At 37.4% G+C, this 26,695-nt stretch overlaps 1 protein-coding gene across 3 annotated transcripts in view; it reads left to right on the top strand.

Annotated features, from left to right (window-relative positions):
* The window catches only part of GRM3 (glutamate metabotropic receptor 3), a 281,732-nt gene that overhangs the window by 174,560 nt on the left and 80,477 nt on the right, over positions 1 to 26,695 (top strand). For all 3 annotated transcript variants that reach the window (XM_066240048.1, XM_066240046.1, XM_066240047.1), the window contains one exon: positions 3,615 to 4,470. In XM_066240048.1, coding sequence (XP_066096145.1) covers positions 3,615 to 4,470 — 856 coding nt within the window. The remainder of the gene's footprint in view (positions 1 to 3,614; positions 4,471 to 26,695) is intronic.

Genomic DNA, 26,695 nt, shown 5'->3' with positions numbered 1-26,695 from the left:
CTCAGAATTGGAGACAAACTCAACCACTATGACTATTAGGTGTTTTTTGGGGTTTTTTTTTTTTTTGCTCTTGTCTCCTACTTTGATGTGAGAAAACTTTTTCATATCATTGTATTACCATTTCCAGGTTAGAAAATGTCCTCATTGAGGAGAATGAGGACACAAGAGGGACTTGGCAGTGTCTTTCTTGAACTCACCTGGAACTTATCCAGCCAGTGGTTCTCTCTTCCTTTACCACATCTTCCCCTGAAACATAATTTATGTACAAAACAATAACAAGAAAACCCACTTTAGTCCATGTTCACATTATGTGCTTCAGTCTTCCTAATCCTCACAGGTTCATACCAATTTTTAGGTTGTTCATGGGGATGCCAAAGAACCTAATGCACAGGCAACACCCATCCCTTGAGAGTCTTTTTAACTCTCAAATTCCCTAGTGGAACCTTGCAGCCCAGTGGGGTCTTGTCTTGTTCAGACTAGTCTGTGTTGTCTAAATTATTTTTTAAGTCTCATCTCTTTTAAACTATATACCTTTTTAGATGTTCTATCCATAAGTATTGTATCTCTACATTTAAAATATTTTTTCTAAAGTATATATAACTAGACCATGTTTTTTTCCCTCCACTCCTACTAATAATCTAATTGGGTAACGTTCTTCCAAAATTTCACATTACTTCCCCATCTTAAAATGGTTCTTATTTTTAAAATGCTGTCCAGTGTAGGAGTTCCCCTTTTTTCTTCATGCTTTCTCAGAGAAACCATATGGCCAGTAAAGCAAGTCAGGAATGTTTCAGATGCCCAGTTTTCAGACAAATGAAACAGAAAACATCCAGCCAACAACTACCTGAATATCCCCCAACTCTAGCTTTAAGTTTTATGTTAAAAGTTCCAGCTAACAGCACTTAGGCAATTGTGTCCACCACATTGCTCTAGTTCCCCTACCCTGTTCTTCCTACCTGGGTGCCTTTCTGTGCTTCTGATTTCAGATTCAGAGTGACCTAGGAGAGGGTGTACAGGAAGCTAGAAGAGAATAGTCATGGCACCTAACGTAAAAAGACCTGCTTCTAAATCTTGATTTTGCCCTCTCTTGTTAATCTGTCATAAAAGACTGTTGTGAATATCAAAGGAGAACATATATACGTTTCTAATATATTAGAAACTGGTTTTACAACAAATAAATGAATTAAATTTTTTATTTATTAAGATTTTTACTCTTATAATCCAAGGAAACTAATTTTAAAAGGAACAGTTTATCATGATAAAAGCAGTTCAACACTTTGCTCTATGACTCAATATAGGTGATACAATTGAGATTTTGCTGACTTTCTTATTAGTGTCCCATTCTTATGTTTCAGCCCTGTAAACATGCCTCCTTTTCCTAGAATAGGTTGTAGTCTCCTCATTAAACACACACACACATGGAAAAGAGAGAGAGAGAAACTTTTTCAAATGATGGCAATAAAGGCAGTTTTATTCTAACCTACTACCTTCCCCAAAATGCTACAGCTCATTGTGCCCTGTCCCAGTATAGACAATCTTTGCTACATAGCCATTATTGTTTGCCTAGTTCATTTTCTTGTACAGCCTGCCTTGTTTGTAAAGTGTTCTTATGGAGAAGTAGACCTGAAGCCACTGTGTCCCTCCCGTCAAAAGACAAGAGCTTTTTTCTTAGGCAACTTCTCATTACTTGTATCCCTTGGAAGAACAGATTCCCCCACTGTGCTTTCTAGTTGTCAGGCAATGTCTCTAGGCATTTTTCAGGTCCTTTCATTCTCTGCCTCCTTGAAGGGTTCAGGTCCTCATGAAAATAACTTGAAGACTAGAAACTATAGCATTAAGAAGGAATGGACTCTCTAGTGCAACCCAGAAACCCTTAATCAAGTCAAGTCTGTGCACAGACTCATCACCAGTCTGCCACAGTGGTCCATAAATTCAAAGGAAGCCAGTACTTACTATAGAAGTATGCATAGTACTGGCTCAGTTGCCATCTCAATCAGGCTGAGTAAGTGAGCAATGTCCCTGTGTCCAAATGAATTATTAGAGGCCAAGATCTCCTGGTCCTGAGGAAAGAAGAAATAAATGGTATACCTTCACCCACCACCCTCACTCACTTCTATTCCCCAAATTTTACCCAACTCTTAAAATATTTTTAAAGTCTTTACTAAATGCAAGAAAGATGGGGTCTCAAATTTGTATTATATTGCATGCTAAGTACCAGATCTTCTAGCTGTTCTATTTGTAGTTAAGTAAGAGGTACCAGGATTTGAAAAGAAATTGAAAACATTTTTGATAGCTTTGTACTATATTGAAAGAATTGGTTTTATAGCAGGCCAGATCTCTAAGAACATGCTTGTGGCTGTGTCTGAACATGGCTTTTGGTTTCTTTTGCCAGTTGAAATGATGATTAATCAGGACTCAGATGTCAGTTGTTTTATATTACTTGTGCTCTTTATTAACAGCTGCCTATTTCAAGCTATGCTTCCTGTATGTCAAATATAAACCTGAAACTACAATTTCCAGAAGAAAAATTTCAAAGTACTTATGGAGTACATCATAATATTTAATGTTTCTGATTAAAGTCTACTTAGTACATTATGTAACTTAACTAAAGTGAGTATACAGATAGATGTGTTAAGAGTATGTGGGGTAGCCAGAAAACAAAAATAAACTTATTATTAAATAGACATATAATATGTGTAGATATTTTTAATATATTTATGAAAATACTCTATGTATAAAATCTCCTGATAAGTAAGTCTTGCTTTTCTTTTTTTATTCTGTAACAAATAAATACAGTGAAAGATTGTTGATTGGTAAATTATAAGAAATGTAAATTCTTCATTTAGTTACATTTTAAACATTTTGAAATAGATGGTTCTTTCTTAACAAGGTCCTTGATTCTTTCTTATTTGTTTTATAATCTAATATATTACAAGAATAGAATTTTTATTTTTTTCTTTCCCATAGTCCAAGTAGAAAAAAATTTATAGAAGAAAAAGAGAACAAAGAAAATAATAGTCAAGCTCTTTAGAAGTTCAGAAAAGTCTATGCCTAAAATTTGGGGTGGACCAAATGGAACTGATTTTTTTCTTGGCTTAACCTAGATAATAAATATCTAATTTGAACTGTTCATGTGGCATACAGTTCTCAAATTAAGCTCTTTCAGAAACTGCCATTTTTAGCAAAAGAGGGGGAAGTGAGAATTCGACAACAATCAGGCTCTTTCTATACAAATGCAGCCAAATTGTCTAAAAATTGACTTTGGCCAATTTCCTGTAGTGCATTGTTTGAGTTATATGAGGACCCCAAACACTTCAAATAACCACACTGAGGACACCTGAACAGGATCAATCCTAGTCCAGGGTCTAGAATAAAGTCTGGGTAGAGGATGTCCTTCTCATTTCTCTGTCTTTTCCCAAATCACAAACTACCCTGCATGGAACCTGCTCCCTAATATACAATATACAATATCCAGAAATGCGTCTGGCAAAGTATCAAGAAAAGTTTAGCGATCTAGAGGTGAAAAGGAGCTGGGTAAGAGGTCTGCTATTAGTCATTTTTCATGCGCTCTGGGTTTCTAAAACAGAAATACTTCCCCTTTTTCCCTCTCCCAGGTGGCAAACCTGCTCAGGCTCTTCCAGATCCCTCAGATAAGCTACGCGTCCACCAGCGCCAAACTCAGCGACAAATCGCGCTATGATTACTTTGCCAGGACTGTCCCCCCAGACTTCTACCAGGCAAAGGCCATGGCTGAGATCTTGCGTTTCTTTAACTGGACTTACGTGTCCACTGTGGCCTCTGAGGGAGACTACGGGGAGACAGGGATAGAGGCCTTTGAGCAAGAAGCCCGCCTGCGCAACATCTGCATCGCCACGGCAGAGAAGGTGGGTCGCTCCAACATCCGTAAGTCCTATGACAGCGTGATCCGCGAGCTGCTACAGAAGCCCAACGCACGTGTCGTGGTCCTCTTCATGCGTGGGGATGACTCACGTGAGCTCATCGCTGCTGCCAGCCGCGCCAACGCCTCCTTCACCTGGGTGGCCAGCGACGGCTGGGGCGCACAGGAGAGCATCGTCAAGGGCAGCGAGCACGTGGCTTATGGTGCCATCACCCTGGAGCTGGCCTCGCAGCCAGTCCGCCAGTTTGACCGCTACTTCCAGAGCCTCAACCCCTACAACAATCACCGCAACCCCTGGTTCCGGGACTTTTGGGAGCAGAAGTTCCAGTGCAGCCTCCAGAACAAACGGAACCACCGGCGTGCTTGTGACAAGCACCTGGCCATCGACAGCAACAACTATGAGCAAGAATCCAAGATCATGTTTGTGGTGAACGCGGTTTATGCTATGGCCCATGCCTTGCACAAAATGCAGCGCACCCTTTGTCCCAACACTACCAAGCTTTGTGATGCGATGAAGATCCTGGATGGGAAGAAGTTGTACAAGGATTACTTGCTGAAAATCAATTTCACAGGTAAGCAAGGAATTTTGATCATCTTCTATGGTGCAAAAAGGTGATATCCAATAGGAATCAAATACCTCTGCCTCGACCCAGAAATTGTTTCAGAGCCACAAAAAGGGTTCAAGCTGTTAAACAAATGTTGCAAGATGCAATGCGATGGCTCTTTGATGTTCTTATTTTTGAGTGACTATTTTGGCTGATACACTACATGAAATTGAAAGGCCCCCTAGGCAGGTTTGATCATGGTAGCTGCGGGATGTGAGCTATGCTACATTTACTCTCTTGTTGTTAGCTGTAAGATATGACACCCATGATCAGGGCATTTAATCTTCTTTAGCAGAACTGACAACTCTGTAAGGAACATGAACTTCCAAGCCTTCATTGTGCGTGATTTGAGCAAAAGAATCTCATAACGTTCACAGTAGGTGAGAGAAACAAAATCATTCTTTCCCTAGTGTCAAATTAGTGGGAGGAAAGGGAAACATACACCAACCATGGAGATTTCCAGGCACCTGACATCGTTTATTCTGCTGTATAGAAATATTTACATGTCGACATTTAGAGTTGTGGATTTTCTTAAATTATGTTATGAAATGAAACATTTTCTGGGAGCCTGAGTATAAGCAAATTGAAGACTGATGGAAGTTATTTTGATAGAGTAGTGAACATATAAGTATATTTAAAGTTCTTTTGCCACCTCTCTGTTTATTCCCAAATATAGTCTAAATATTTCTAAATATACCATTGCATTTTTATGCATTATAACCTATAAGAAGCACAAAATCTTTAGGCTTGCATTCTCTACTAAAGTACAATGATATATCAGCACATTAAAGTACTCGTTCTGGGGGCTTTAGCTTAATTCCCGATCACTAAATGGTAAGTAATATTAATGGGCACAAAAGATTTTGCTGTCAAAAATATTTTAATGATAAAATGCTTTCATTTGCCTAAATTGTTAATAATCTCTCATGGCACTAAGGCATTGTTCTCAAATGCACAGTCTGTTTCATTCAAGACATGAAAGTTTGTACACTCAAATCATACTATCACTGGAGCAAGTGGCAGCTTACATAGCCCTTATAAATGATCACTCAGAAGTCAAATGGCCTGAAAAATCATTGGTGATACTGAGAGTGGATCCCATGACCATTGTTTCCGAGTTTAGAAGTCTAATCCCTAAACCAGTCTTGAAAATAAGCACAAAAATAACTGGCCTGCTTTCTTGCACATTTTTTTTTCATTCTACCCACAGGGAGCTAAAAATAACAGAAATCAGTTATGTTAGAATTCCTTCCTATTCATTTGATGGATACCATCTCTTAACATTAGAATGACTGTTGTAAATGGTAAAGATTAAACCTTTTCTGTGCCCTGTATTCCCACAGGTGTATTCCACATAGAAATATTATTTGTGTGTGTGTATATATAAATAACAAAATAGCATTTATATCAAACTCACAGATAGTTCCCATTGACATCTTCAGAAAATGAATGGATCATAGAATCAGTAAAAATGAATCTCTTCACCCTAAATATAAATGAACTCTCAGGTCTCTATAAATTGTATCAACACTGCACTTAATTCTTTTTTTATTAATAATTTTATTTTTTAATGGGGTGACATCAATAAATCAGGATACATATATTCAAAGATAACAAGTCCAGGTTATCTTGTCATTCAATTATGTTGCATACCCATCACCCAAAGTCAGATTGTCCTCTGTCACCTTCTATCTAGTTTTCTTTGTGCCCCTCCCCCTCCCCCTTTCCCTCTCCCTCTCCCCCCTCCCCCCGTAACCACCACACTTGTATCAATGTCTCTTAGTCTCACTTTTATGTCCCACCTACATATGGACTAATGCAGTTTCTGTTTTTTTCTGATTTACTTATTTCACTTCATATAATGTTATCAAGATCCCACCATTTTGCTGTAAATGATCCAATGTCATCATTTCTTATGGCTGAGTAGTATTCCATAGTGTATATGTGCCACATCTTCTTTATCCAGTCATCTATTGATGGGCTTTTTGGTTGTTTTCATGTCCTGGCCACTGTGAACAATGCTGCAATGAACATGGGGCTGCATGTGTGTTTGTGTATCAATGTTTCTGAGTTTGGGGGGTATATACCCAGTAGAGGGATTGCTGGGTCAAAAGGTAGTTCTATTTTCAGTTTTTTGAGGAACCACCATACTTTTTTCCATAATGGTTGTCCTACTTTACTTTCCCACCAACAGTGTATGAGGGTTCCTTTTTCTCCACAGCCTCTCCAACATTTGCTATTACCTGTTTTGTTAGATTATAACAGGTGTGAGGTGGTATCTCGTTGCAGTTTTGATTTGCATTTCTCTAATAATTAAAGAAGATGAGCATCTTTTCATATATCTGTTGGCCATTTGTATTTCTTCCTGGGAGAGGTGTCTGTTCATGTCCTCTTCCCATTTTTTTTATTGGATTGTTTGTTTGTTTGTTGTTGAGTTTTATGAGTTCTTTGTATATTTTGGATATTAGACCCTTATCTGAGCTGTTGTTTGAAAATATCATTTCCCATTTAGTTGGCTGTCTGTTTATTTTGTTATCAGTTTCTCTTGCTGAGCAAAAACTTCTTAGTCTAATATAGTCCTATTCATTAATTTTTGACTTCACTTCTCTTGCCATTGGAGTCAAATTCATAAAATGCTCTTTAAAACCCAGGTCCATGAGTTTAGTACCTATGTCTTCTTCTATGTACTTAATTGTTTCTGGCCTTATGTTTAGATCTTTGATCCATTTTGAGTTAATTTTAGTACAGGGGGATAGACTGTAGTCCAGTTTCATTCTTTTGTATGTGGCTTTCCAGTTTTCCCAGCACCATTTATTGAAGAGGCTTTCTTTTCTCCATTGTGTGTTGTTGGCCCCTTTATCAAAAATTATTTTGACTATATATATGTGGTTTTATTTCTGGACTTTCTATTCTGTTCCATTGGTCTGAGAGTCTATTTTTCTTCTAATACCATGCTGTTTTGATTGTCGTGGCCCTATAATATAGTTTGAAGTCAGCTATTGTAATGCCCCCAGCTTCATTCTTTTTCTTTAGGATTGCTTTGGCTATTTGGGGTTTTTTATAGTTCCATATGAAACTGATGATTTTTTGCTCTATTTCTTTAAAAAATGTCATTGGAAGTTTGATGGGAATTGCATTAAATTTGTATATTGCTTTGGGTAATATGGCCATCTTGATTATATTTATTCTTCCTAACCAAGAACAAGGTATATTCTTCCATCTCATTATATCTTTTTCTATTTCCCTTAACAATGGTTTATAGTTTTCATTATATAAGTCCTTTACATTCTTTGTTATGTTTATTCCTAAGTATTTTATTTTTTTTGTTGCAATTGTGAAGGGGATTATTCTTTTGAGTTCGTTCTCAAATGTTTCATTGTTGGCATATAGAAAGGCTATTGACTTCTGTATGTTAATTTTATATCCTGCGACCTTACTGTATTGGCTTATTGTTTCTAGTAGTCTTTCTGTGGATTCTTTGGGGTTTTCGATGTATAGGATCATATCATCTAAAAAAAAGTAATACTTTTACTTCTTCTTTTCCGAAATGGATGCCTTTTATTTCTTTGTCTTGTCTGATTGCTCTGGCTAGAACCTCTAGTACCACATAAATAAGAGTGCAGAGAGTGGACAACCCTGTCTTGTTCCTGATTTAAGGGGGAAAGCCTTCAGTTTAGTGCCATTTAATATGATGTTAGCTGATGGTTTATCATATATGGCCTTTATCATGTTGAGATATTTTCCTTATATACCCATTTTGTTGAGAGTCTTAAACATAAAATTGTGTTGTATTTTATTGAAAGCCTTTTCTGCGTCTATTGATAAGATCATGTGGTTTTTGTTCTTTGTTTTGTTGATATGGTGTATTACGTTAACCGTTTTACGTATGTTGAACCATCCTTGAGATTCTGGGATGAATCCCACTTGATCATGATGTATTATTTTTTTAATATGTTGTTGTATTCGATTTGCTATTGGTCTGTAGTTTTCTCTTTTTTGCACTTAATTCTTAAGGATGAATAAAATAAACATCCTTCCTCCCTCTTTCAGACTATCTTGGAGTAATCACTTATCTTTATTAATCATGTTGTTAATTATGTTTGTCATTCCTATTTATTCCTTACTCCTGGGCATGCAAATACATCTACTGATCAACAGCTAATAGAAAAGGAACTCTTACATTTCAGGAAGCACTTGAAAAGTCTTTTATATAACCAAATTATTTTTCTTTATTTCTCTGACTACTTGAGTCTTAAATGGTAAATGAATATGAAGAAATAGGCCATTATTTGGATCTTTAAAAAACAGGGTTTTTTGTTTTTGTCTGCTTTATTCAATTACTGACTTTTTTTTTTAGAGACAAAGAGAGAGTCAGAGAGAGGGACAGATAGGGACAGATAGGCAGGAACAAAGAGAGATGAGAAGCATCAATAATCAGTTCTTTGTTGTGACAGTTGTTCATTGATTGCTTTCTCATATGTGTCTTGACGGTGAGCCCTCAGCAGACTGAGTAACCTCTTGCTCAAGCCAGCAACCTTGGGTCCAAGCTGGTGAGCTTTGCTCAAACCAGATGAGCCCGTGCTCAAACTGGCGACCTTGGGGGTCTCGAACTTGGGTCCTCCACATCCCAGCTTGACGCTCCATTCACTGCGCCACTGCCCAGTCAGGCTCAATTACTGACTTTGATTCTACAATTTGGTTCACAGTGCAGACCTAACCAGGAAGCCCACTTTAAGCTTTCTCATTTGTCTGACATTACTAGTCATTCTCCATCTCAGAAGAGAATAGAAGGGTGAAAGGTTTAAACTAACAAAAGAGGGAATATTGTCCAGCCACCAATTAACATGAGAATTAGACAAGAAAATGAATTACAATGGGAGGATCCAGAGATGCTAAATTAGCTAAACATGTACATTAAAATAACGTCCCACCAGGCCCTGCTGGTCTGCCCTCCCTGTCTCTTACTGAGCTCCTGGCATCACCTTTTCCTTCCCTCTCTCATTTCACTCTGGCCACATTTATTTCCAAACTTAGGGACTTTTTTCATTCTCTGCTTCTAATGCCCTTTCCCCAGATACTCTCTTATGGCTAATTAATTAATTCCCTAACTCCTTGCAAATCTTTACTTAAATGTTAGCTTTCCAATGAGGCCCACCTAGCGATCTTTCTTCAAAATGCAATGTACTGCTCAACCCCCACCATAGGTGCCCCATCTCCCTTTAATCTGCTCTACCTTTCTTTCTTTTTTAATTTTTACTTATTTATTTTAGTGAAAAATAGAGAGAGAGAGAGGAACATCGATCTGTTTCTGTATGTGCCCTGACTGGGGATCGAACTGACAACCTCTGCACTTTCGGGACCATGCTCTCTGACCAACGAAGCCATCTGGCCAGTGCAATCTGCTCTACTTTTTCTTGACACCATAATTTTTTCTTTTCTCATACTATATTATTTATTATTTTCATGTTTATTCTTTATTGTTTAATCTTTATGTTGGAATATAAACTCATGAAAGCAGATTATTATCAATTTTGTTCACTGATGTAGCCCAAGTATAACAGGCACTCACTAAGTATTTGTTGATTATGCATATTTCCTTCTCTAGCTCCATTACTAAATAGTGAGTTTTTTAAAGGCAAAGAACATATGTTTCATCTCAAATACCCAATACAGTTTCTGGTACAGAGTGGGCATTATATAAATGTTTACTAAAGGAATAAGGAATGAGAAAAACAATAAATAGATTTATAATATATTTGTCTATTAACAAATGAATTTCAAGATAGAAACATATATGACTTCTAGAATGGTTTGCTTTTTCTTTTCTTTTTTAACTAAACACTGTCCTTTAGTTATATTCTACCATTGTATTTGAGATAGATAAATTTAAAACCAAATAGCATTAGTGCCAGATCTCTTAGCCATCACTGTTTTATATAAGTGGACCCAAAATTAAGAGTGACTTGTCCAAGGCTGCCCATCATCTGGCTATTGGCAGAGGCCAAGACTGAACTGCAGGTAACTAGACCCAGTGTGACTTTTTGTAGATATACAAGGAGCCTGGGAAGTTGAGGACTTTGATCCCAAATACCTGCCAAAGTTTCTGACACACACAAAGTAGTAATGGAATATTTGTTAAAGAATGAAAGATGATCAATCAGTAGGTTTGAAATATGTTTATTTTTGTGCTTTTTAAAAAATCTGTGGTCCCTTTAATGCTCCTGGACCACTTTTTCAATTATGTGGAGCTAAGGTGGTTCATAAAACACACACACTTTGGAAACTGAGCCTTAGAGTCTAAACCTTAGGGTATACTTTTTTTAAGTTTCAAAGCATTTTTTTTATTAGTACGGTTTTTTTTCATCTGAAAGAGCCATGTCATCTAGAATTCTAAAATAAATATTTAAATGAGTGTTATGTTTGGTGTCATGTAATTTTTTGAACTTGTTTTGAATATAATTTCATGAGCTCATTATGCAAAAGGAAAGCTTAAGCTACCTAAGACAATGAAAAGGAAAGAAGCAGAGAAGCCTATTAAACATTTAAAGAAATGCAATATTACTGTCATTTTGTATGTTCACAGTACAATATATTTTCTCTCCCATTTATTTCTGAGACCAGTTCCAGAAAGTGGAATAGAATAAATCATAAAACTACAAATGGCCTTCCTCAAAGATGAACTTGCCTCTACTCCTCACTTGACAGAGGTGAAAAAGTCAGGTGTCGGTATAATTATCTTCACTTACTGATGCACATAAAAGTGAACTCAGCTGTCAGGGTGATGTCCTAACTAGAGCATGTACATCTAATTCAAAAGGTAGAGTCTCCACTCATTGTACATACCGCCAGAGGTGTTCTAAGATACTCCTGGGTTGAATAGGTCTTATTTGGGAATAACATCCATAACATTCTTTGCCAGGTTGGGCTAAAACGTTTGATATTGGACAGCTTGAGAACTTGACAATAATAAGAAATTTATCAAGATCACATAATAGGTGAAAAGAACAAACCATCAGGGCCCTGATTTAGTCATTCATTCCACAGATATTTTAAGACTTTACTCTGGGACCTGGGGACCCAACAGTAAACAAGACAGATGCAGTCCCTGCTTCGTAGGGTTTATACCAGCATCCAGGCGCCAAAAGCAGGATTATTGGTGGCTGCAATATTAGCAGCTTGAGTTCTATTTTGGTTTCAGTGTTAGTTTTAGATTGGAAATTTTTATAAATCGTATGCCCAGAGAAAATATAAACTCACTGAACAAATCTTACTCCAAGGGTTTGACTTCCAAGGAAAAAGGACACTTTCCTATTACTGCTCAATTGGTGCATAATGGGACATGCAGCTCTGACAGTTTGTTTAGTTGGTTGGTTGCGTTTTGGGGGTTTTTTCACACTCATCTCTTAGTACCAGCAAAGAGACAGACTACTTACTGAGATCAGAGACCTGGATCCTGGTAAAGATGGTCCAGCCCTGTTCTTATGTTTCATAATTCTCCATACCTGAAAGAGGGGCAGAGGCAGCAGCTGGGTAGTCCAGCCTCGCTGTGCCACTCACCTCTGCATCCGACTCATCCCGTAGGTACAAGGGTCACTCCTGGTATGGGACTGTAATCACAGTGCACAGGCCAGGAAGGGCAGATTTTCTGGGACACTGCACTCCAAGGAGTATGTTCGAGCTGGCCTCAACCCAGCAAGGCTCTCCTGTTGAAAAGTTTGGGGCCATCCAAGGCACAGCAAGGAAGCCAAAATGGTAATGGCCACATCTTTAGATGAATGGGCTTTGAAGTCCCTGAAAGAGCAAACTGCTCTTGATCTTGCTTCCTCCCCTGGAACATTTGTAGTTCCCACAAAAGCACAGAAACTTGTTCCAGCTCTGCTGATCAAAAGCATTTCTAAAACATAAAGATAAATATCCTGTAATTCTTTCTTCCCTTTTCTCTCTGGTCAGCTTCCTGGGGTCACAGGAATAAGATTTAAACCCCCAAAGGCCAACACTAGTGTTGTTATTTATTTGTTTATGCACCATTCATTTATGCTTTGGTGTCTTAGAAGCTTGAGAAATGATTCTCATTTTAAGGTCACACAGTGAGAACAGAAGCCTCTAGAAAACGTAATTTTCTACTTTGGCCTGAGCTTCCTGCTGCTGCTGTTTTGTTACTATTATTATTATTATTATCATCATCATCATATAGTTGTCATTATGACTATTATTATTATCTCATAACCCTAAATATATCTTGACTCATTTGAAAAGTCACCCTGTTGCCTGACCTGTGTTGGCGCAGTGGATAAAGCGTTGACCTGGAAATGCTGAGGTCGCCAGTTCAAAACCCTGGGCTTGCCTGGTCAAGGCACATATGGGAGTTGATGCTTCCTGCTCCTCCCCCCCTTCTGTCTGTCTGTCTGTCTGTCTCTCTCTCTCTCCTCTAAAATGAATAAATAAATAAAAATAATTTAAAAAAAGTCACCCTGTCTATGAAGCAGAAAAAAGTATTCACTCCCAATAAAATTTGTTAGGGATGGATTCTAGCCCTGGCTGGTGGCTCAGTGGATAGAGTGTCAGCCCTGTGTATGGACATCCTGTGTTCAATTCTGGATCAGGGCACACTGGAGAAGTGACCATCTGCTTCTGCCTTCCTCCTTTTCCCCCTTCTCACCCCTCTTCCCTCCCACCAGTGGTTCAGTTGGCTCAATCATGGCCTTGAGAGCTGAGGATAATTCCATTGGAGTACATCAGCCTCAAGCACAAAAAATAGCTCTGCACTCAAACATCGGCCCTAGATGGAGTTTCTGGATGGATCCCAGTCGGGGCTCATGCAGGAGCCTGTCTCACTATCTCTCTGCCTCTCGTCTTAAAAAAAATGGATTTTACCACCTTGCGTATTATAAAAAGTATGATAAATATACTATTTCCTAAATATTTTCAAACTTTTTGGACATTGTAATATATTTATAGTAACATCACTTACATAGGTGTCTGAAGATTTAAGAAAATATTCTGAGTATTTTTTAAAACTGTAACTAACATGTAGTTTAAAAATAAGTTTAGCCTATTATTGCTGACTTTGGGGACACCTGGGAGCTCCCACAGTAACCTAGTTTTCTAAAGGTTTCCAATTTCTGTTGCATTAGAAACATGTTTTTTTCACTTTCATATACTGACTCATCCTCAATAGGGTACTAGAAAGCCAAAATAGAGAAAGATGACCTGGCTGGTAGGCTCAGTGATAGAGCATCGGCCCAGCATGTGGAAGTCCCAGGTTTAATTCCCGGCCAGGGCACACAGGAGAAGCGCCCATCTGCTTCTCCACCCCTCCCCCTCTCCTCCCTCTCTATCTCTCTCTTCCCCTCCCGCAGCCAAGTATCCATTGGAGCAAAAAGTTGGCCCGGATGCTGAGGACGGCTCCATGGCCTCCAGCTCAGGCACTAGAATGGCTCCAGCCACAATGGAGTGATGCCCCAGTTGGGAAGATCATTGTGCCCTGGTGGGCATGCCAGATGGATCCTGGTCGGGCTCATGAGGGAGTCGGTCTGACTGCCTCCTTGCTTCTAACTTTGGGAAAAGAACAACAACAACAACAAATTAAAAAAAAACCAAAAGGAAAAAGGAAGTATTTACAAATGACTCAGAAAAAAATTCCTGACCAGGATGGCAATCATGTACTGAAATGGAGGACTTTTCCCTAAAGAACTTTACAAGATTAGGTTATAATCTAAGGAAGTAGGAGGTTATGGAAGATGTTCCTGAGATCTAGGACTAGTAAACCTTCCTAGGCACCTAGCAAGATTCTTGTAATGTTTGAGCAGTGAGCACATCTTTTGAAGATTAAGGATCCTGATGTCATACTCCTAGAAGTAGGCATTGAGGAGGTTGGCTCAAGAACACAAAGACGGCCCTGGCCGGTTGGCTCAGCGGTAGAGCGTCGGCCTGGCATGCAGGGGACCCGGGTTCAATTCCCAGCCAGGGCACACAGGAGAAGCGCCCATTTGCTTTTCCACTCCCCCCTCCTTCCTCTCTGTCTCTCTCTTCCCCTCCTGCAGCCAAGGCTCCATTGGAGAAAAGATGGCCTGGGTGCTGGGGATGGCTCCTTGGCCTCTGCCCCAGGTGCTAGAGTGGCTCTGGTCACGGCAGAGCAACCCCCCAGAGGGGCAGAGCATCGCCCCCTGGTGGGAAGAGCGTCGCCCCTGGTGGGCGTGCTGGGTGGATCCTGGTTGGGTACATGCAGGAGTCTGTCTGACTGTCTCTCCCTGTTTCCAGCTTCAGAAAAATACAAAAAAAAAAGAACACAAAGACTGGTCACTATTCTTTCTCACCTCCCTCTTACTTTAAACATTTACCACATGTCCACATTATCTTTAGTCACTATATGTGACACCACCAGGGAAGGTAACATAGTCATCCTTCACAATTTTCTCTAAATCCCTAGCATTGTACCTGGGGTTATGTAAGCACTCCATTTGTGTCTGGTTCATTCCAACACTATGATAGCAAAAGTATTCATTCCACTGTCTAAGATAAATTAGAATGTAATAAGGTGGCAGAGTCCTTAGAAGTTATAGTACTAAATAATGGTTCAGAATAATCAAAAATTTAATTCCATCTAAAACTTATAAGCAATTTTTCTAACACAGAGTTAACCACATATTTAATTTGAAAAATAATGTCTCAACTGCAAAACCAAACCACCGAACCAAGTAAGATTAGATGTCCCATAACTGGCTGTTAATATTTCTCTTTATTTTTTATTTTTTAAATTTTTTCCTTCAACTTTATTGAAATATAACTGACATATATCATTGTGAAAGTTTAGAGTGTACAATGTGTTGATTTTATATACTTAACATATTGCAAAGTGATAACAACTATAGATAGCATTAGCTAACATGTCCATCTCATCATATAAGTACCATTTTGTGTGTGTGTGTGTGTGTTGAGGACATTTAAGAACAACTCTCTTAATACAGTAGTATTAACTATAATTACAATGTTATAAATGATATCCCTAGAACTTATTCATCTTATACCTGGATCTTTGTACCCCTTCCCCAATATCTCTCTGTTTCTCCCTATATTACCACCATTCTAGTCTCTGTTTCTATGAGGTTGGCATTTTTATTTTTATATTTTTTCCTAGAGATAGAGACAGAGAAAGGGACAGATAGGGAAAGACAAGAATGAAGGAAGAAAGATGAGAAACATCAATTCTTCCTTGCGGCATATTAGTTAGTTGTTCGTTGATTGCTTTATCATATGTGCCTTTACTGGGGGCTCCAGCAGAGCAAGTGACCTCTTGCTCAAGCCATAAACATTGGGCTCAAGCCAGCAACTTAGGGCTTCAAGCCAGTAACCTTTGCGCTCAAGCCAGCAACCATGGAGTCATGTCTGTGATATCATGCTCAAGCCAGTGACCCCACACTCAAGCTGGTGAGCCCGTACTCAAGCCAGCAACCTCGGGGTTTTGAACTTGGATCCTCTGCATCCCAGGCCAATGCTCTATCCACTGTGCCACCACCTGGTCAAACAAGTTTTCTTTTCTTAGATTTCACATATAAGGGATATCACACAGACTTTATCTTTCTCTGTTTAACTTACTTTATTTAGCACAATGCCCCCAATGTCCATCCATACGGTTACAAAAGACAGGATTTCCTACCTTCTTATGGCTGATTAATATTCCATTGTGTATATATACCTTATCTTCTTTATTCATTCATCTGTTGATAGACACTTATGTTGTTTTCATATCTTGCCTATTGTGAATAATGCTGTAATGAACATGGAGGTTAAGGTATCTTCTCAATATGTTGTTTGTGTTTTATGATATATATGAGGAAGTGAAATTGCTGGATCCTATGATAGTTCTATTTGCAATTTTTTGAGGAACCTCTATACCAGGGGTCTCAAACTCAACTCAGCATGTGGGCCGCAGAGCAAGATCACAGCCGTTCGGCAGCCGCACTAGGTCTACAAAAGGCAACTGTTACGCAACACTTTTCTCACTGCAGTTGAAAACAAAAAAAAATCAGTACAACAAGCACAATCATACATGCAGTTTACTCAGTGTCACAAAACGACCAGAAACTGTAGTTCGCATCACAACTGCTGTTAACAAAGCTAATATCTAGCTAGGATGCTAGAGAAATGAAAAATACAAGTAGGCCCCTAGGCTTACTTAATTTTATCCAAAATATTTTGAACTTCATGGATTAGTTTGCGGGCCGCACAAAATTGTTCAGCCGGCCGCGGGTTTGAGACCCCTGCTATATACTGTTTTCCATTGGTTGCACCAATTTACATTCCTACCAACAGTGTGCGAGTGTTGCCTTTCTCTACCTCCTTGCTAACACTTGTTATCTCATATCTTTTTGATATGAGATATGTTATGATATATGATATTTGATATATGTTAGAATGTTCAACATTCTAACAGATGAGAGGTGATATTTCACTGTGGTTTTGATTTGCATTTGCTTGATGATTAATGATGTTGAACAACTTTTCAGGAACTTGTTGGCCATTTGAATATCTTCTTTAGAAAAATAACTATTCACTTACCCTACCTGTTTATTAATTAAATTCTTTGGGGATTTTTGTTTTGTTTTTTTGTTCCATTGAGTTGTATGAGTACTTTATATAAATTTTTTATATTAATCCCTTATTTGGTCGATGGTTTGCAAGTATTTTTTCCCATTCCATAGGTTACTATGTTTTCCTGTAGGAGTTTTACTATACTTGGTCTTATGTTCAAGTCTTTAATACATTTTGAGTTTATTTTTATGCATGGTAAAAGATAGAAGTCTAGTTTGCATGTAACTTCCCAGCTTTTCCAACTTAATTTATTTAAGAGACTATTCTTTCCCTTATTGTATATTCTTGACTTCTTAGTCCTAATTCAGTGGACCATATATGTGTGAGTTTATTTCTGAGCTCTGTATTCTATTTCATTCTATGTGTCTGCTTTGGTTTGTGTCAATACCATACTTTTTTAACAGCTACATTTTTAAAATATAATTTGAAATCAGGAAGCATGTTGCCTTCAGCTTTATTTTGCTTTTTCAAGATTGCTTTGACTATATAAGGTCTTTTGTGGTTCCATAAAAATTTTAAGATACTTTTTTATATTTCTGAAAAAAACGACATTGGAATTTTGATAGAGACTGCATTAAATCTGTAAATTACTTTGGGTAGTATGCACATTTTAACAATATTGATCTTTTCGATCCATAGGCATGGAATATTTTCTTATTTATTTGTGTCATCTATCTCACAAATGTCTTATAGTTTTCAATGTACAGATCTTTTACTTCTTTGGTTAAATTTATTCCTAAGCATTTTGTTCTTTTTGATGCTATTATAAATGAGATTGTTTTCTAAATTTCTTTTTCTGATAAGCCATTACTAGTATAGAAGCACAGCTGATTTTTGTATATTGGTTTTGTTTTCAGTAACCTTACTGAATTTGTTTAGTTCTAACTGTTTTTTTCTGTGAGATATCTTTTGGGTTTCCTATATATAATATTATGTCATCTGCAAATAGAGTTTTGCTTCTTCCTTTTTGATTTAGATGCCTTTATTTTATTTTTCTTGACTAATTACCCTGGCTAGATTTTCAGTACTATGTTGAATAAAAATGGCAAGAGTGTGCATCCTTGTCTTGTTCCTGAACTTAGAGGAAATATTTTCAGCTTTTCACCATAGCTATGATATTAATGTGGGCTGGTTATGTATGGCCTTTATTACTTTTTCTTAATTTGTTGAAATGATTATATGATTTTTATTTTCTATTTTGTTAACATCGTATATCACATTGATTGATTTGCAGATGCTGAACAATTCTTGCCTCTTGGAATATGTCCCATTTTATCATGGTATATGATTCTTTTAATGCACTGTTGAATTCAGTTTGCTTATATTCTGTTGAAGATTTTTGATCCTGTGTTAATAATGGATATTAGCATGCAATGTTCTTTTCCTGTAGTGGCCTTGTCTGTTTTTGATATCAAAGTAATGCTAGCCTCATAAAATTAGTTTGGAAGTGTTTCTTCATCTTCTGTTTTTTGGAATATTTTGAGAAGGATTAGTATTAATTTCTTTTTAATGTTTGGTAGAATTCACTAGTGAAATCATCTTGTCATGGACTTTTGTTTTGGGGGAAGTTTTTGATTACTGATTCAATCTCCTTTCAAGTAATTGGTCTCCTCAGATTTTTTTTCTTTATAATTCAGTCTTGGTAGGTTTTATGTTTCTAGAAATTTATCCATTTATCCTAGGTTGTCCAATTTTTTGGCATGTAATTTTTCATAATAGTCTATTATGATCCTTTCTGTGGGATGAGTTGCAATGTCTACTCTTTCATTTCTAATATTAATTATTTTTTGTATATAGTTATGTCCCTTCATGGGAGAAACTATGTGGTGGATATTTTTTGTTTGCTCCCTCTGCACTCAGCCCTGGGATGTTAGATGCAGGGAGTACTCCAGCTCATTGATGATTGCTTCTTTGTTTGCTGTAGTCTTGTGGGACACAAGCCCTATTGGCTTTTAGAATGAGGTGTTTGAGGAGCCCTGCCCTCAAGTGGAGGTCTTTAAAGTTGGGCCACTACATGTTGGGTATAAACCCTTTACAGTCCAGTGGGAGAAGCTGGGAGTTGAAGGTTTCCTCTGTCTTTATGGTGCTGTGCTGAGAGTAGGGGTTATGGCAAGAGTATGTCTTCCTCAGCCTTTCCTACCCATTTTGATGTGAGCATTTTCTTGTTCACCTGAGGTATAGAGGCCACTCAGCTGGATTCTACAAAGGGAATTGCTTTTTGTGTAGCTCTTTCTTCAGTGTATACATAGGAGAAGGGTAGTTTAGGAGCCTTTTATGTCACCCTCTTTAAATGCTGTCCTCCAGTTTTGTTTTCATAACCAAAACTCTGATGAATATAGTGTGTTTCCTTTATCAATGTTTATCTTCTGCTGGCTGTTATTTTTAATAAATTCATTCACTTATCCTAGCAGATAAGCACTAAATTAACAAAGTTTTATAGTTATAGTAGTAAAACTTAAAATTAAGTTAATTCAATGCATTACTTTATTCAGTCAATTCAGAAAAAAATCATGATTTTTATCTTAGTGTAGAATGAGTTCATCATTATGTATAGAACACAAGTGCAGGAGAATAGTTTGAGAGCCATTAGTCCAGGTTTCTTAAATACTTTTTTGAGACAACTGCACATTCTATCCTTGTAGTAAGTCATTTGGCTTGCCACAAGTCTCATGTTTCACCAAAGCAAACTTCTAACATAATTTGCTCTTCATGGTAAAGCAAAGACAGAATTAGGAATTTCATCTATTATAAACCTAGTTATAAACTGCTGCTAATTGCTATAAACCTAGTTCTGCTAGAGAAAAAAAAATTAAGTATGGAAGGGATTTGTGAACAATGGTGACATGTACATAAAGAAGACAACACATCATGATGTAATTGATATATTGTAAATAATATAATTATGTAACTTCCCAGAGAATCTTTAGACTTCAGTGTGAATTATGTGAAGCACCACAAAAGATGGGGAAAAAAGAATAAATAAGTTATTTCTGCCTTCAAACAACTTGCAGCTTGTAAGGGGAATAAGACAATGTGGTTTTTGCACTCTACGGAAGTTTAGCTTTGGCATCTTAAAAGATGAAGGAGTAGCATGGCATGTATGTACAAAGGAGAGATCAACACTGAACAGTCGGAAGAGACTTCCTAAAAGACATAACACTGAACATGGCTAAGGTTTGTTAGAAGAAGGGAGAGGGAAGAGAAATTTCCTGATGATGAGGTCATTCCAAACAGGCATGTTTGTAATTTTTCAAATGTCTCATTTTTGTTGATATTAAAATTCAGAGCTTTTTAAAAAATTAAAAATAAATTGAAACAGTAAATTATGAATATGATTTGTAGGTTGAATCTGAAATGTACATTTTCAGTCCCCTTGTATAAAAATGTATACATTTTCCCAAAATCACATTGTTTGTGGTCACTAACCTATCCTCTTAACCCTGAATCCCAGCTAAAACCAATAATGTTCTAATCTGAAGGGGAAGAAAAGGAAAAGAAACAAGCATTTATTGATTGCTACCTGACTGATGACAACCATTTTATATCTATCTTTAGTTAATTCATACAAAAATCCTGTCAGGTAGATAGATACTAGTCCCTCTATCTTATAAATTAAAAGGAGGCTCAAAGGAGTTAAAAGACTTTCTCAAATTTGCAAACCTAAATAGCCTCCAAAAACCAACCTAAGGCTCTCTGTTTCCTAATCACATAGTATTTTCCTTGATTTCTTCCTAAGAAGAAAAAAATAAGTTTGTACTGAGAAAAAGTATACAGTCCCCTTGGCATTTGGCTCCGCTTACTCTGTGCAGTTACAGTAATAAACAATTGCCCCCAAATGTTCATTATTCAAAGAGAAATGTGTTAACTCTTCATTAATTGCCATTATGGTGTCTTCAAGAAAGAATGACTCATAGCAAAGGCCTTCAATTTTATACTTCATTTCTTCCTCTGAGAGCATCAAATTGCACAAGATCAATATTCACAATATCATGTTGTTATTTCAAAAAATCAATAGTAAATTGCAAAGTAAATTCAGGCTATAGGTCACTGTATCTTAAATGCTATTTAAGACTACATTTTTCTTCCCTGTCCCTCATTCTTTCATTCTAATTACAAAGCTCCATACTGGTTTGCCTGGTCAAGGCACATATGAGAGTTGATGCTTCCTATTCCTCTCCTCTTTTCTCTCTTTATCTCTCCCCCTTCTTAAAAATAATGAATAAATAAAATCTAAAAAAAAAACAAAAAACAAAAACCAACAACAAAGCTTCATACCTAATTAAAAGTAAATTGATAAAAGAAAGGGAAAAATACTGGGCCTGAAACTCATCCAGAATTTCTAAGACCATACTAACTTTGTGGGTTTGTTTCTTTTAGTGTATTTGAAAGTTACTCCAGTTATGTCCATGTTGTTATTAGTACTATTAATTTGCTTTACACCATATTTTCTTTCTAAAAAAAAAAATTTGCCCTGGCCGGTTGGCTCAGCGGTAGAGCGTCGGCCTAGCGTGCGGAGGACCCGGGTTCGATTCCCGGCCAGGGCACACAGGAGAAGCGCCCATTTGCTTCTCCACCCCTCCGCCGCGCTTTCCTCTCTGTCTCTCTCTTCCCCTCCCGCAGCCAAGGCTCCATTGGAGCAAAGATGGCCCGGGCGCTGGGGATGGCTCTGTGGCCTCTGCCTCAGGCGCTAGAGTGGCTCTGGTCGCAACATGGCGACGCCCAGGATGGGCAGAGCATCGCCCCCTGGTGGGCAGAGCGTCGCCCCATGGTGGGCGTGCCAGGTGGATCCCGGTCGGGCGCATGAGGGAGTCTGTCTGACTGTCTCTCCCTGTTTCCAGCTTCAGAAAAATGAAAAAAAAAATAAATAAATAAATAAAAAATTTAAATATCATTGGTACTTTCATAAATTAGGACTTCTTAAGAATTTTCTATCATAAAATTTTGTATATAGGCTATCCAATCACCAATAAAATCTTAAACTTGATAATCTCAATTTTAACCAAAGTAGACAAAAGAAAAGTTAACATTTTTCAATCTACAAAAAGCAAGCCTTTGGATAATGGAATCATTTAAAACCTCTTCATTTTTATTTATTAAAAACCCTGTATCATCTCCAGAAATATGTTAAACAAAAAAATGTAAATAAAATATCTCCAAAAGGAAAGCAAGAGTGCCAACTTCCAGAGATGTTTTCTTCATTGCTTTTGCCTGCATAAATTCTTTCTGCAAATTTATCCTGTGATAATCCCTTCTCCATTTAATTCCTTCCTTATCAGTGCAGACATTTGTGAAGTTTTTATTTTGTGTCTTGCTGCTGAATAAATTCAGTAGCTAAAATGTATTTTTAATAAGGGAAAAGAAAAATATAATATTTTTATTTTTATTTTGAACACTATATCATAATTTTATTTATAATATTGTAGCAACACTGAGGATTCTGACAGCCACTCTGAGAAGTGAAGTAAGATCAATGAATTTGACAACAGATGTAATAAATCAATTGGTTGATGGTCCAGCCTTCCACTCCTTTTTGCTGGCATCTATATTTTAAATTTAGTCCTCCCTACTACAGACCAGGGATTGAATTAACACAGTTTCATTAGTGTGCAGGCTCACCCCTTTCACTATGTCTCAAGCCACAGTGCAGCAAGGGTTTTCTTTTCTTGTCCCTCATGTTTGGTGGACTGTCACAAGAGCTTCAGTAGAAGCTAAAATGAAGGCATTGCTGAAAATTCAGAATCCTAATAAGAGTTGTGAAGATGTACATCACTTAGCACTTTATCATTTTTAAAGCACTTTAAACACACTATATTAGATCTTTAACCACAACCCTGTAAACTGGGATCAGTAGCTGTTATTATTTATCATTTTATATTATAAATTAGAAAAGGAAGGACGAGAGAGGTGAAGTCACTTACCTAAGATCAGAGAAAAAGAACGCTTCCTGGATTAGAGTCATGTGTGTTTATCATTATCCAGTGATATGTCTTCTCAACTTCCCAGGTCATGGGCATATAATGATTCCTTTCTAATAAAGCAGAACCATGTGACTAGAAGAAAAATCAGCCTGGTTATATACGTTGTTGGCAAGTCTTGAAGGAATATTGGCACTCATCAAAGCAAGAGACACTGAATCAACCAAGTTTATATTGAATACTTATTCTAGAGCTAAGCCTGCACAGTTCTATGGCTTTGGGCAATCAGCTAGCCCACTCCTGGATCCATCTGTTAATATTTTAGGAACACTATGTATATGTTGAGGGCCATTTAGAACTAGCAGATAAGGTAATTTTGTTCTTACCTTTTATAAGATTAAGGTATTCCTGGGAGGATTAAAATTTCTGGTTATAGTCAAAGAGGATGGTAATCCACATTTTCCACTCACACCAGGAAAACTTCCTGAAGGAAATGGAATTAAAAGTAAACTTGGAAGAACCGGGTAAATTTCATGTAGTCATTCAATATTTATTGCTGATCTTTTTTACTTAGGAATTAAGCAGTAAAACCTGACAAAGGCCCTGCCCTCAGAGAGCTGACATTCCATAAATAAATTAGTAAGCATAGAGTATGTCACATGGTAGTAAGTGCCATGGAGAAAAATAAAGTAGGATACATGGTCAAGGGAGTCCCAGGTGCGGGTGTGGTGGTGAAAGGTAGTGGGAGTTACTGTTTTATTTCAGGAGGTCAAGGGAAACTTCACCGACATTTGATGTATGAGCAGGGACCTGAAAGAAGTAGGGAGCAACCATGTGAAAATATGGGGGGTAGCATTCTCAGGAAGGGATCAATACCACAGGCCTGCTTGATGTGTCCCAGGGGGGAGCAAAGAGGCCAGTGTAGCTGGGTGAAGTTAGTGTGGAAGAGAGAGGAGGTGAGACCAGAGAGCTGGTAGGGGCCAGGCACTGGATGACCTTGTAAGGATTTTGGCGTTTACTCTGAGTTGCGTTAGAAGCCATTAGGAAGCTCTGAGAAAGAAGTGGCAGGAACAATATCAGAGATTTAGAATGGGGCACGTTTTAAAATTACAGTTACATATCCAAAAAGCTAACAAGGCGACCCAAGGAGGCCTGACAATGTTGACATCCTAAGACTTATCTTTTGTAAACAGAGAAATCTAAGACATTTTAATTTCTAAAGAGCAAGCCTTTTGTTAAAATCTTCAAGATACTCAATTAGATCCAGAATCAATTCTCTATTGTGCATTTTCAACTAAATATCCATGAATATACTCTTTATATTAAGTTGTAATGTTTATACTCTAGACTGGGAAAAAATATTTACTAAAATAGCAATGTGTTTCTGTAGACATTTGTGTTCTTACAAGCAGACCCTCTACCATACAATTGTTGATCATAGCTACAAAAAGGAAAAGAATAATCACTGAGTGATATTTGCTTAGCCTTGAATGTTATAGTAGGATATTCTTCTCTCTGTAAATCTGTCTTTCCCGCCACATAAAATCCCTAATCTGACTGTGTTGTTTTAGGCAATCCTCAAATTGTCCTGGCCTCATGCACTTCCTGTGCATAATAGTGATAGTAAAGTGCCTGTTTCAACCCCGTACTGATTTATTATTGATAGGGTCATCATAAAATGTTAGGGGTTTCATTGACCAAAGTAGTAAGTCATTTCTGCAACAATTATTAAAACATCTTCCTTATGTTAGACACTGGAAAGGGGACAACAGAAAAGATGTGATCACCACCTTCCAACAACCACTAATCTTCTGCAAGAGACAAGAATGTATCTTGCAACATAATGTGAGGCGGATGCATTAAGGGTCATAAAAGCGGTATCAGGGTAATAAAATCACCTGTTTGGTAATTTACATTTAAAAAATATACTTCTATATACAGTATCTTATTTAATTATTATGCTGTTTGCCAACAAACTGTTTATTAAACGTAGTTGAAGGTAATGTGAATTCCAGCCAGGGACTGAGAAAAGTTGGGCTCAAGGAAGGCCTCTCAAGAGGAAGCTGAAGAAAATTGGGTGAATATTTGTATCAGTTTATATGTAAGACACTTTTTTAAAAAATCCCAAAACTAGAGCCAGCGCCTTTGATTTGTGATGACCTTGGATTTTCTATCCTAGGAAAACCTGAATAGATTTTGGCCTGTAATGATTCACTTAGTTTCATCCCTTGGCAAAAGGTCAAGATCCTAGAAACTTCTGCTCAATGCTTAAGAAAACATTGAAAACTATTATATGATTGTGGTGATCATTAACGTTTGGGAACCTAGCAAACAAAAATGTTGTGTTTAAGGATAACCTGGGTATAAAATGAAATGGAAAAGAAATGGCATTGTGATAAAAATTCACAAATACTTATCTTATTATGAAAAAAAACATTGTTGATGTACTCTGTGTCATCAAGAGTTTCATATTCTGGTCCTACTTCAACAAGAATGACAAGGTAATCTTGCTTTGTACCTCCACATCGGAAACCACCTTAGTATTGACTAAAAATAGTCCCTCTAAAAGTTTGAAAATGTCATCCTTCCTGAAGCCAATGTTAGCTTAATCACTTTGTCGTAGACATTAACTCTAATTGAAGGTTACTTGCATATAACCAAGTTTTGTGATATAAATGAGATACACTGAACAGAGAATCAGGAGATGTGTGCTCTGCCTCTAGTTGTGACATTAACTAGTCCTTAGGCCTTGAGCAGTTACCCAAGCTCTCTGGGATTCAGTTATGTCACATATCAATTTTTTAAAAAATCTTTCTTGGAAAAAAAATTTTTTTTAATAAAATAGCAATTAAAACATTCACTAGTCACATACACACACCATCACATACAACTGCTCACAAAAATTCGGGGATATCTTATCGCTTCATATTCATTTTGAAATATCCTCTAATTTTTCTGAGCAGTAATATGAACATGCCCAATGGAATAAGTTCCTATCTCTTTCCCTAAAATCACCACAGACTGATACCTTTAGCTTTCAGGACCACTGAAACAAAGGATTGTTTCTCCCACTTCATCAAATTTCATCTAGTCGACACTTTTTCTTGTCCTGTGGGAGCATCTTAATTGACACTGGCCAGTGTGTCATTTTCTTGTTTGTTTGGAGCTCATAATAAAATTGCCCAAAACATCTATTTTTGTGTGCATATTTCATCATAAGGGAAACATCAGGTAAGAAGTGGGAAAGGGAGAGTAGGAACTGACAGCAACTTATTTCAACCATGAATTTTTTTTTGTTTTATTTTTTATTATTAAATTTAATGCAGTGACATTGATAAATCAGGGTACATATGTTGAGAGAAAACATCTCCAGATAATTTTGACATTTGATTGTGCTGCATACCCCTCCCCCAAAGTCAAATTGTCTTCTGTCACCTTCTATCTGGTTTTCTTTGTGCCGATCCCCTCCCCCAACCACTCTCTCCTTCCTCACCCCCCTCCCCCCTCCCCCCACCCCCCCACCCCTGTTGCCATCACATTCTTGTTTGTGTCTCTCAGTCTCATTGTTATGTCCCATCTATGTATGGATTCATATAGTTCTTAGTTTTTTCTGATTTACTTATTTTACTCCGTATAATGTTATCAAGGTCCATCCATGTTATTGTAAATGATCCGATGTCATCATT

This window comes from Saccopteryx bilineata, chromosome 7 (assembly GCF_036850765.1).
Source record: "Saccopteryx bilineata isolate mSacBil1 chromosome 7, mSacBil1_pri_phased_curated, whole genome shotgun sequence".
NCBI lineage: Eukaryota > Metazoa > Chordata > Mammalia > Chiroptera > Emballonuridae > Saccopteryx > Saccopteryx bilineata.
Note: the sequence above shows the minus strand (reverse complement) of the source record. Positions and strands in the feature narration are given on the sequence as shown.